The 12,837-nt window shown below is 33.2% G+C and overlaps 1 protein-coding gene across 1 annotated transcript in view; it reads left to right on the top strand.

Moving 5' to 3' along the window:
- Nucleotides 1-8,612, top strand: part of LOC132561836 (uroporphyrinogen-III synthase-like) — a 58,498-nt gene extending 49,886 nt beyond the window's left edge. The window contains exon 8 of the mRNA XM_060226544.1: nt 5,496-8,612. Coding sequence (XP_060082527.1) covers nt 5,496-5,615 — 120 coding nt within the window. The 3' untranslated portion in view covers nt 5,616-8,612. The remainder of the gene's footprint in view (nt 1-5,495) is intronic.
- The last annotated feature ends 4,225 nt before the right edge of the window (nt 8,613-12,837 follow it).

Raw genomic sequence — 12,837 nt, 5'->3', positions numbered from 1 at the left:
ATAATGATCTTCATATCTGTTAGTTGTTATCTTACCTTTATTATTTAAATGGTGTTCAATTTATATATAGCAGTTGCCTTGTCCCTGCCTCTGCCTGTCCCTCTGAAAGCTGTTTACGAGATATCTCGTGAACACCTAGACAGATTTAATCACATCCACACCAAAATATCATACCATCAAATTTTACACAAGATTAGATTTTACCAGCGAGTCATTTGTGAAGGTGAAAGGTCGTCCATGATCACTATTGAAAACACAAAATTATGTACCATATATCAACACTATGTTCTCTATCTGAGTACATTTTTAGTAAGGTGTTCACAAGTAATATATATATATATCAAAGGGTCAAAGGTCACACTTGGCAATTTTTTATATCAATAGACAATGTACAAGTTACAGCATGAATCCGTCAACAGAGTTAGGTATCTAGTAAAAAGATCAGGCAATGTGGGAATATTTATTAGAGACCGTGCTGATTGTTTTGTTAAATAAAAAAAATAAAAAAACACCGACCTTCAAAGAGGTCTTACCAGAAAATTAACAAGCAAGATAACCGATGACATGATAGAAATTCGTTTTATTTGGTCACCCTCAAATTATGTACTTTGGATACTTCCTGTAGTAAATCTGCGCGTGAACCGAAAAACCACGAGCAAAACCGTACAAGGGAAATTAGTTCGATTAAGAATCTTGCAAATGACATCATGACCTTGCCATGTGTGCGGTTATAAATGTGTATATACAGGTATATTTATTTTCTAGAAATATTATTTCGTTTGATGGTCGATTTCACATTCGTGTTTTATCCTTATTAAATCTAGCTATACATACAGCTATATGACTCCACGCATAGTATGTATTTCACATTATGACGACACTGTTAAATCTATACCTCTTTGGTGTTGATGGGATTTTCCGTAAATAACTTTCTAAACGACCCTGTCAGAGTTTCAATCTTAAAGTTAATACCTATAAATCTACAGATTAATCTCGTGAATCTTCCACTCAAACTATTAAAAGGGTTCCTTTGGGATAATGTCTGTAAATTCTTTTTCCTTTGGGAGACGCAAGATATGAAATGATTTTCAGTGTTACCGATGAGGATATCTACTAAGTATTCCCTCGGGGCTACTTGTTATTTTTCGAATAGATGTCTGAATTCAAGATCCCTTTCTAAGGAAAGGTCAATTTAATTACATTTTTTTTTCATTTTCATTTTGTATTAAAAGAGCTGCCAATTTAATTTCAGTTTGATGTCGTCAGTCGGAAAAGCAGTAATTCATGTGATAGTGACATTTTTACAACGTAAACTTCGCCATAAATCGCAGATTGTATTCTTGCAAATTTCAATTGCTACTTTTTGTAGTCTGGGTCATTTCGATATTTGCGATAAGGGCCTTATGTTTTAGGAGGGGCTCAGTAGCTAATGTTTATTTACACTGATAAAGCTGTTCCTTGCACCATTAATCTTGCATGCTTTGGATTTTCAAAGTCTAAAGAGAAGAAAATTAGGTCGCCAGTAAGGATTAGCTGGGGATTTTGATTTTTTAACGTAAGCAATGGCAGGCTTGATGTTGAGAAGTCTCTACGCTGATTCCACTGATTAGGTCGTCGGGGAAATGAAAGGGCTATATATTTTGTACTCTTGTGGGGCACTGTTAACTTTCGAATTTATGTATTGTTTTGAAAATGTAAAAATGCTACAAATCATTTTTGAACGCAGATAATACGTTGTTATGTCTGTAAATAGTTTTGTTTTCTCGGTTATGATCCGAAACACGCGTTATAGTCAATGCACGCCCTTGTGAGTCGTAAACTTATTTTTATCAGAATTCTGTTTTCAATGGCTACGGAAGACCTTATGAAGGTTTCTGCAGATTTATTTTTCTTGCATAGATTTGACAATATTTGGCAGCCATTTTAGATGTATCTATGAGACATTGATTTTAACGTTCTTATGTTTTGGGTATTTAAAACCAATAATTGGCAATAAAATAATTGACTTACATGAATTTTATGACGAAAAGTTCTACTTTGATGATTTTGTACCGCAGAATTTCAAGAAAAAAAGAACAAAATACATGGTAAAGGGGTTAATGCATTTCTAGATCATATATATCATTCGTAAGTTAATAACACAAGGGGAACTTTCTACAATTAATGTATGAAAAAATAATGTTAGCAAAATGCGAGATTTTCTCAGACAGGTGGTAGTTAGGTGGAGGTGATTCAGTACGGCAAAACACAGGCTTCTATTTGAATTTCTGCCAGCATGTTAGCCTTTTTACTGCCTAAGATTATGTCTGCTTCGACGTAATCTCAATGTTTTTGATCAGAAAGTTGTCTTTTCAACAGAAAGTATAATGTGTCTAAGCTGTTTGACTAAAACATTTTTAGTCAAATATTTCAAAAGTGAAAACAATAACCCATCGGTCGTTTCTTTTGTTCACCTTTCAACCACACATTTCTAAAATGTCGGCTTTCTAGCCTCGACACATGCGAATGTTTTCATTTTGATGTAACCTAAGATGGCCGCTAACGCTGCACGCTGGACATTGTTATATGTCTACCAGTCAGGGCAACGCACACTTCTTCATTTTCTGCCCCAGTTTTCTAGTTGTTGTTTTGTCAGCTTGAGAATCTTACTTGACGAGATCTCAAGGCTGTCTGTAACACTTAGGGGAATCGGTACGCATCCATCTTCTTTTGCATATGTTAGCCGCATTTTCCGCACCGTCAAATTTTCTTCCTGGTATAAAGAAAATCTTTAATGCGTATTACACTGCTGTTTCCCACGTATTGTGGTACTTGTAAATTCTATGTTTATTTTAACGAGTATTTCATATGCATATTTTGTTCTCATGTTGAAGTAAGTCTGGTTTTGGTTCCCGAATCTATTTCTTTACCTACTGATTTTTTCTCCTGTGTTATGTTGTTGAGATATACAAATTTGATTTTGACGATTACATGACAATGTCATCAGTCCTTGTTCTCTTAATTTGGAAAACATGGAAGTTTGAATGCTAGTTTATTTAAGTATATTCTTCTGCCGATCAGTGATGATGTCCTTCGTTCAGGTTTTGTTATAGAAATGGAAAACACAAATGATATATTAAAGAATTCATAATCCGTTGGTCAGCGGTTTTCATAATCTTGCAATAATGGACGACTCTACAGATCTCAATGTGTATGTCAGTTGGAGTACTTTGATCCTTCTTTACGATAAACATGACAAATATTAAAAAACAGGTTATGTTTCGTGATAAAAAACAATGGGTCAATTTGACTAGGATTTCAAAAATCGTCCGCTCAACAACATATGGTATAATCTAGTACTTTTCATGGATGGAAGCATTTTAAGTGTTTATCAAAATTGTGAATTACATGGCCCCACGGTCTCACATTTAAAGTTAACAAGTTAAAGTTAACTGCAGTATATATAGGCAAAATGATTAAGAAATTATATAAAATAATAAAAATGATTAATAATAATAATGAAACAAAACATTAAAACGTTATACATACAAGTTACCCATTAGCGTTAAAGTGATGTAGCAAGCTATTAATAAATCAAGTATTATCACCTCGCAATATGACATATTATGTAATATATGATTGATAAAGGACGATATTGAAAACAAAGAAAATTCTTCGTTTTTACTAGATTTTAATGCTGCTTTGTCATTTTCATTTTGCAATTTCATTAGCATTAAAATCAAAATTACTAGTAACTCTTCGTTTTGGTGAAACATATATTGTTAATGAATACGAAGTGTTCTATGATTAGAATGTATAAGACATGAAAAACAACGCATGCATGTTGGAGAGCTGTAAAGCATCATTAGACTATGTAATTAATATATTCAACAACGAAATCAAGGTAGATCATGAATATACACAATGTGAATGAAAATTTGATGCTGAATGTAAATACTAATTTGTTGGAAATCAGACAATCTTTATTCTTATGTCTTGGATAACTGTCTTTTATCGATTGCACAAAATGTCGCAATTTGTGTATCCGTTGTAGCACACCCACTCTTGTGTCATTAGTAAGCGGACCAGAAAACGCTTGAATATTTGCATTATCTAATCTACCAACCCAAAGAATGCATTATGAACGGAAATATTGCTAAACATTTACAAATAAGTTATTAGCCATTACAGTGAATAACTCCCAGGTTGCTGCACTACAATAACAGTGATCATACGGGGTTGTTATATCTTACTGCCGAGTTGACTAATTGGTTAGAAATATTGGATTTAATGGAAATAAACCCCCAAATCTTCGGACATTATTTAGAAATTCGCCTGAATAGCATATACTTATGTCGAATATCACTGTTTAGCCCAAATGTTGTTAAGACGTTCAGGCATTACACTTATTGTTTGTCTGAGAATTTAACCCGAGTGTTGTCAAGTCGTTATAAAAATACTATTCAGTGATTTTAGGCACCATTGAAAACCCTCCTGCACGGTTGTCGGACCTTTAACGAACTTTTGATTGACTAGTGCTGTAACAACAAGGATTGCAACCTGTTGTTGTGTTATGTCTATACAAGAGTATCACGTGACTACTGACCTGGTGAAACACTTCCCTAGCATCTTCAAACACAGTCTATACCGACTCTTTACACAGGTAGTCGTACGTAGTTTTCTGAACCACGATCACATCGTACTTGGTTTTCACATTCTTTTTCAGATAATGCAGGGTGTTCTCTTAAATATGGTCTAGACATCTCAGCGATCTCCAAAGTCACAGATTTGCCAATAAGAGTCTTTGCCTTTATCAGTAAAAGTAATCTTATCGTTCGTCGTGCTGCTGTACACGGTTCGATATCTCGGAGATCGTTAAAGAATATTGAAAAAATATTTTATAATTTTCATTTTTTATTGTTGTTTTAACCTACCGACCTGTGATAACAAATGCAGTTTTGAAACTTCTTTGTTCTTTCTTTCATGCAAATAATACCGTGCCGTACTTTACGTTATGTCGATAATTGGTGCTTAGGAAGCGTTGTTTTGGCTGCCATTAGTGCTGCTCGGTTCTAGCACTATTGGGAGGTCCTCGTCTGGAATAGCTTGGTTAATTTCCCAAAACACATCATGTGTATATCTTTGTCTTTCATGTCGGGTCAGATTTCTTCTAAATACCGATACCGCACTATGACCTGTCATCCTGTTAATATCACAATAGATCCTCGGTCCTCCTTCCGTACTGAAACCTGTCGTCGTGTAAAATCGACTACACAACCCACTGGGGCATACAGGCAAAGACACTACTACAACTGACCTAGTTACAATGTTGTCTTGAAAATGAAAGTAGAATTCGATATGCATGGTGGATAGATTTCTCCTTCATATTGTGATTCCGTAGAAAAAAAATACCGAAAATATATTCATATTTCAGTTTAATATACATTGCTAATAATAAATACTGTTTTATCGACCATTCCTTCACTATATTATATGGTGTGTTGTTCTATTTTCAGTTTATTGCCATCGGACAGACTACCAGTCAAGCAATGTCAAAGCACCTGGTGCCAATTACCGGTGTCTGTTCCCAGCCAGATCCCCGGAGTCTGTTGGATGTTATACGTACAAAAATGTGATAAACTGGACAAGATTTCATTTTAACATGTAAATATCGATATTTTCGGGAATGCATTTTATCATCAGAACAAAAGATGTTGGTTATTGTTTAGATATTGTTTTAATCCATTGTTAACGAACCTGCACGTGCATGTTTTGACTTAAAGTAGTTATTTATTGGTGTAAACCGTTATGAATATAACTTACGTACCTGCAATTGTTTTGTCTCATTTAATTTACATATATGTTATAATTTTGATTGTCGAGAATTACCTCCCTTAGACACTTAACATGTATATATCTAGAAAGACGTAGTCACTTGGTCTTCCGGTTATCATTTGTAAAATAAGAATGTGACTATTGAGAATTTGTTTTAATTAGGAGAAATAAAGCACTATTTCTTTTCAAAAGTATATTGCTATAATTAAAGCAAACATTGATTAAATATGTACTGAGTGCAAAACAGCATACACGTATACCATATGTAATATTGATTTCTGATGACATATAATCACTTCGTGAACTAGAAGTATACCGTCCTACATTCCGCATAATTGAGCAACGTAAACACAAATATCGTAAAAACCATATCCATTATAGACCTTTATGAGATGTCGTTAAATCATATTGAATTCGTGTAATTTTCTGGCTCATTTGAAGGACGCTATCTATATTTGTATGCATGCCGTCTGTATACAGCTAGTCATCTGCTGTCTATATACAGAAGTTAACGACAGAATGTAGTTTCCATGTCGAAATAGTTTCTGATCATTTACAATGATTGATACATTTATTTTTGGCTGCGATTAACCTATATTCGTGTCTGTATCGTGTGTTGGCTTTTGGAGAAATGAAATGGACTTGACAAAACGGCATTGAAACGGATGCATATACATACACTTTATACAGTTAAAACGGCATAAAAGACGAAAAAACTGTACAGAAATCTCCGAAGTGAGATTAACGGTACAATGTTAAGGACATATGTTTATCTTTGTTTATTTAATGCACTGAAATAAGTGACTCGCGTTATTAGAAGCTTGACATGATGCAGGCTTACTTTGAATAGGTTGCGGAGTACAGTTGTGTTTTGGTTCCGTTATTGCATTACGCTTTCCAGTATTTGTTGTCTATTATATTTATTATCAGTGAGAATGTAAACAACTGTTTTTAGATTCCATTTTTATATGAAACAAGAAAATGATTATTAAAAGGTACAGCAGACGCACTCACCGAATATGTATGAAGCGTTATTAACTGTCGAATACAGTGTACATATCGACATTAGTCCTGTCAAGTGTCATTATTCTATTGTTTTCACCGCTCTGTTGTGTTCTGATATAATTAGACTTTTTAGATGATGTTTTTTTTTTTTTTTTTACTTGTATGTGTTTTTCACAGTTTACCGGTTTTGACAGCTACAAAATGTGTCGGATTATTATATCTGAACACACATCGTAAGGCCAAACTATTCTTGCGTCAAGTGTCGCATGTTGACCTCAGAGATTTACTTTTGGATGAAGAATACTCCCTAGCTTCGACAGACAAAACGACTTATTGCTAAATAATTGATCTTCATATATTTAAAAACAAGCATTTTTGTGAATTGTAATTGATGTGAATTATTGTGATGTAAAAGACATTTTAACGCGAAATAGCATCATAGTTTAGGGTGCATTACGGGATTTTGACGTATAATGCCAAATTCGCGATGCCGCGCCGTGCCTCTACAAATAATGTACTAGCACTTGAGAGCTTTGTTTGACCGGCATCTGACAATGTTTCTTTGTGGGACATTTCCTCGTGTCACGTTGATAATGGGAACTTACGGATCCAGTTGCTATATAGTATATATATATATTATCTCGTGATCCCCGTTATGTAAGACATACACCTAAAACTGTTATGGCGATAGTTCAATAAATCATAAATCATTAAAATCTTATTAACATATTTTTCATAATGATAATAATAAGAAATAAGAAAACGTATCTGATATCGCAATGTTTACCTATTAACCATTACTATGCCTGTATTTGCAATGATTTAATGTGTGTTCTTACACAATCTGTTTTTCATATCGGATCACTTAGTGAGATACATTTTATTCTACAATGTTATTGGAGTTGCGGGGTGCATTGTCACCAGGTCATCTGGTTGCTCGCCCATCCACCAGTCTGCAGCTTTGTCCACCTATAGAGACGAGTGAACTATCCTACAGAAATATGATATGATGTGTAATTCTGTATGATTAGTCCAGGGAATTTGTCAATTGTGTCCAAGGGCAATATTCAACCCTGTTAATACTGAATCCAAATCATGTTTTTTATGCATATTCCTAAGTATGCTTTTAGGATATGTTTATGTATTAAAATATATTAATGGCATTAATTGCTTGGTGCGGTATTTATGTATCAATCGTTATCTCATCAGAATCTACATCAAAGGCGTTTTATCTTTTTAGATATTTCATTAGAATAACTGTAAAATAAATTCCCACTTCGCACGGTAATTCACATAGTTGTCTTCTTTACCAATCATTCAAATGCAAGGGTTGCTTATCACATTTTTTGATGATATTATTTGTGTACCAGTATTGTATTGTCTCTTTTATGTTTTAATAGCGTTGTGCTTAAATACCGTCAAATGTAATTTTCGTAAATAATGTGGTGATATGCTTATAAACATGTATTGTCGTATTTAGTGCAAACACTTGATTTATTGGTATTTCATTAATCATAAATTTTGGATGCTTTAGAAATTTAGCATGTGGTGCTACTGCTTGCTCGCCTTCAACCATGTATTGTAGTTGGACAGTATGATGAATTTTTGAGTAGCGGTAGACAATGGGTATAGTGGAATCGTTTTGCTCTACATTTACAGTGGTGTAAGCTTGCTGCCAATTAATGGATGCATTCGCCACGCCTACATACGCACTAGCTTGAAAGCTACATCAAGTGAATTTATATGAAATTGAATGAAACACAGTAAGATCTTGTTGCATGGGTTTGTGTTCATTATAGGCACATTCTGTTACTATCCAATAAAGTTCGTTACTTTTACCACTTGTGCAATTAATGTAATTTTACACATCCTGTTAAAATAATGGATAAAACTGTCTTAATCAAAAGCTCTTTGTAATCAAAGAATTGGAAACACACTACGCCTCCTGCAGATTATAAGTCGGCGACAGATATGGATTTGAGAGATAAGATTTGGGATACAAAACTATAATATTTGTTTATACAAAATTGGCAACTTGGTGTACAATGGAAATTATCCGCATTTCTAATGCTAATCGTCATGTAAAGTATTAGCATAGCTTTCATCTTGGATTTGCATTAGATAAATTAACATACCCTAATTCAAATCCTGCTTTACGAAATGTTAGAATTTACTCACGACTTCTTCAAAATTCTAAAAGGAAACTTGAATTAAAAATGCATCGACGATTTCAAAGAAAGATTATAAATGTACATATGAAAAAATTGAATTAAATATTTTTTTTAACAACTACATAATGTGTCGTACTCTGGCATTAATTTACGGACAAGAATTTTTTTTCAAAATCTGATAAGTTACAAAATTAATTACATCCATGCAAAAGCTATATGATCTAGACTGGATTGAACGTTCCTTTTTAAACCTTTCAACATGTCTTGGCGATATTATCCATTCCATTTGATTTTGTCTAAGAACACCCATGATGAAAAATCAAAGAGTTTTAGATAGTCTAAATTTTAAGGATCATGTAATCTTATTTTATGAAATAGTTGTGTAAGTACCAAAGCATTCAGTTAAAGTATATAACTTAGTAGAACCTAGGCCTTGTAGAATGAGCAGAACAGATTTGTAGCACGCTCTACTATTTTTGAAAGATTAAGATTGAACGATTAAAATAAGCCAAAAATCAAAACAATGTGTTCTTGGTATTCCAACATTTCGATCAATTCTGATAAGTCCATTTTACTGTTAACATTACCACAATGCAGGCCCGCTAGACTTAACTTTGTTGTGGTATTTGTAAAACTTCATAATTCCAATTTGTGTAGTTACATGTGTAATACTGAAGGTCAAACAGAGCAGTATGTGTATCTCAATATGTATCAAACTATGTCATAGTATATGTGACCGAAATATTTACTCTAAGAGTACACCTTGGTCGTGATGATTGGCATTAGTACTATGTTGTATTAACTCTATGTCGCGTCCGATTAATGTCATGATGTAAAAAAAATAAGAAGTAGGGGATGGACAAGTGTCGAAAAAATGATTATGGAAGTTTTTGTGTGTGAAATAGCTCATCAGATGTAAATAGGAACATTCTACATAATTGATATATCGCATTGCTCAAGCAAAGAAACCAAGAATGTATTTTCGTTTTCTCTTTTATAAATACAACACTGCCATTCGCAGAAATCCTCGGATGTATTCGTTGCAAACCAGTAGCTGCTTTAATCATATGCAAATTACGACATCTTAGTAGAAAACAAGGACATGATTAATACTACATCTAAACTTTGGTATCTCTTAATTAAATCATATTCCGTTTTAGGCTAGGTAAGAAATAAGTGAATGCCAAAGTATTGAATCTCCTGATTACGTCTGATTTGTACGGTTTCAACTGCAATTATAGATACAGTGATTTTAGATAATTTCATATAAGATAAACATACATAGAAATATACAGATTTTGATTTTTCTTCAGTCGCCACCCAGGTTTAAATACTTTAGGCCATTGGAAACACTTGATAGTCTTAGAAGGACGAAACAATAGGAATATATGAATATTTAATTGTATTGGAATGTTATTCACTTATGTATCTTTCGTATAATCTTAGGTATTAGTTTGTCAGATTGTTATGTTTGGATTAATTTCCCGTGGGTTCAATTTTGAAACGTCATTATTTTCCATTTCTCTTGATATTATGTATAAGTATCTATGCGTAGATAGTTATCGCAGAGTAGCATCTTGGTTAGTGAAAATTTGTATGTAATTTTCCAGGCGGTTTCAAAACATTTGTTCGATAATGGTACGCTGTTATTACAAAAATGTTTACGTGTTTACGAGGTACAAGTGAACGCGTTCATTTATCATATCGTTACAAATAACAATGATTAAATACAACACGTGTTTACGTTCGTATGGAGATTTTATATACAATCCGTATGAAAGAATACTGGAAGGCTATTGTAGAAATAATATGATAGTTAAATTATATTATCTAATAACAATGTCAATTATACACTAACCTACATTTGTGTACTGTTTGTTCCGCGGTCACAATTGAATAAAAGATAAAAAGTTTCAGTTGTAAGAAAAGTTTAAATACGGGAAATCCCAGAAACGATTACAACGACATGGGTACTTTTCATTATTTGATATGTGATTCACTTTATCTATTTCCTCACGGTTGTTTGGTAATTTTCATTTTTTTTTTTTTCTTTCAAAGCGTAGATACTCATAGAAAAGTGTCCTGTTGTTTTCTTATGCATACTCTTTCATTTACTTCACTTATCTCTCATAAGAGCCTGTGAAATTAATTTTTTACAAACAAAAAAACAAAAGCAAAAAAAGAATACCAGGACACAGACATTGGCTCTAGATCAATATGATTCATTGGAACAAACTACAAAATTGAAAAGTGTCATCAGACTTTGACAGAAGCTGCAATTATCTACCCTGCAAAACAGTGAACTTCGCATGAAATAAATATGTAAAGACATCCTGTATTTTGTTTTACAAATCAATTAAGTGGAATATCAAATAAACACAAGATCTCTAATTTCATTTCATTAAATATGTTAAAATACATATAACCAGAAACGCTAGTCCGTAAAAATATATTTCTTTACCATCGGTAAGTCGTAAGTTTTAATATTTTCTTGAAAATAATATTCACATTATCCATTTAAGCGTTAAACGAAATAAACAAATAATATAAGTATATATGTCAATAAATGTAATATATTGTAATGTATTCCTAAAAGATAGGTAACAGCATGGCCATGCAGTTATCCCAAATTAAGGAAAAGTTCTATTTACTCGATATATACGTCTACATCGTACTCGTTGTTATTACGACATGCATTGCTTATGAAAACTAACATTTCAACATAAAAGTAATCCTAATGATCTCAACGAATATCAATTCAGTTATAAATAGATAGCATTTAGCAAGTGCAACATTAAATTTTGTTGCGTTTGGATGAATTGGAACTTTTATCAACTATGTAGGCCTAACTTGGTTATGATACTATTTGCTTCAATTCTGAAAACGTATATCCAAAGGAAAATAAATTTCACATGGCATCTAACAAATATATTAGTGAATCTGTAAAGGATACAAGAAAACCTTGCGAACTCATAAATGTCCCCATCCATCCACTGGATATGTAGTTATAAAAGTTCTGAAATGAGCTCGGGCTCCTCCTTCATTAACCCACATTTTTGTGCCAGCAATCTACATCAGTCATGTTACCGCTGTAAGGTCAACACTAAGCTGGATGACGACTTTCAAATCCTGCCTGTACTCATTGTTTCAATTTTCATGAAATATAAATTGGCTATGGTATACCTTATTATAGGTAATTACCAAAACATGAAAAGATCTAGACCCATTCTCCAAGAGAATGTTTGTGAGAGCAGATTGATTGGATAGAGTTTTTTCTGCTTATTTCGCCCAGCAGGTGTTATTATACGGGGTTGGGATTGATTATACAAAGTTTACGGTATAAGATTCATACCTGATCTCCTTTGTCCCTCTTTCAATTGGCCACCTACTAAGCTGTTTCTTACATGGCTAGCCACATAACGCTTATCATCTGGAAACCTACTTTATTACTAATTAAAATCTAGATTAGTTTACATATAGAAACATAAAGAATAAATTCGGGACACGTGATGCAATGACATACATTAAATCTTATTTTGTGATATTAATTGGAAGCGCCGACACAAAGACAACATCACGATTATTTTTAAGGTTTTCTGGAACGGCATTGCTCTACTAACGATGGCAGAATTGGAATATACCATAAATAAATCAAACAAGGGCATGTGCAACTAGATTAGTCAGTCAACCAATATTCATCATTATAAAGACATTCGTTTTTGTCATTCAATGCGATTCACTGCAGAAAACTTTTATTAAAAAGATCTGTAATAACTCTGTTTTTCTGTAAGAAATTCTAAAATAGTCAGATGTCGTTTACCCTACCTGGTGAAACATGCATATTCCT

The sequence above is a fragment of the Ylistrum balloti genome, unplaced genomic scaffold (genome assembly GCF_031769215.1).
Source record: "Ylistrum balloti isolate Yb309-2 unplaced genomic scaffold, AGI_CSIRO_Ybal_v1 Utg371288, whole genome shotgun sequence".
NCBI classification, from domain to species: Eukaryota; Metazoa; Mollusca; class Bivalvia; order Pectinida; family Pectinidae; genus Ylistrum; species Ylistrum balloti.
Note: the sequence above shows the minus strand (reverse complement) of the source record. Positions and strands in the feature narration are given on the sequence as shown.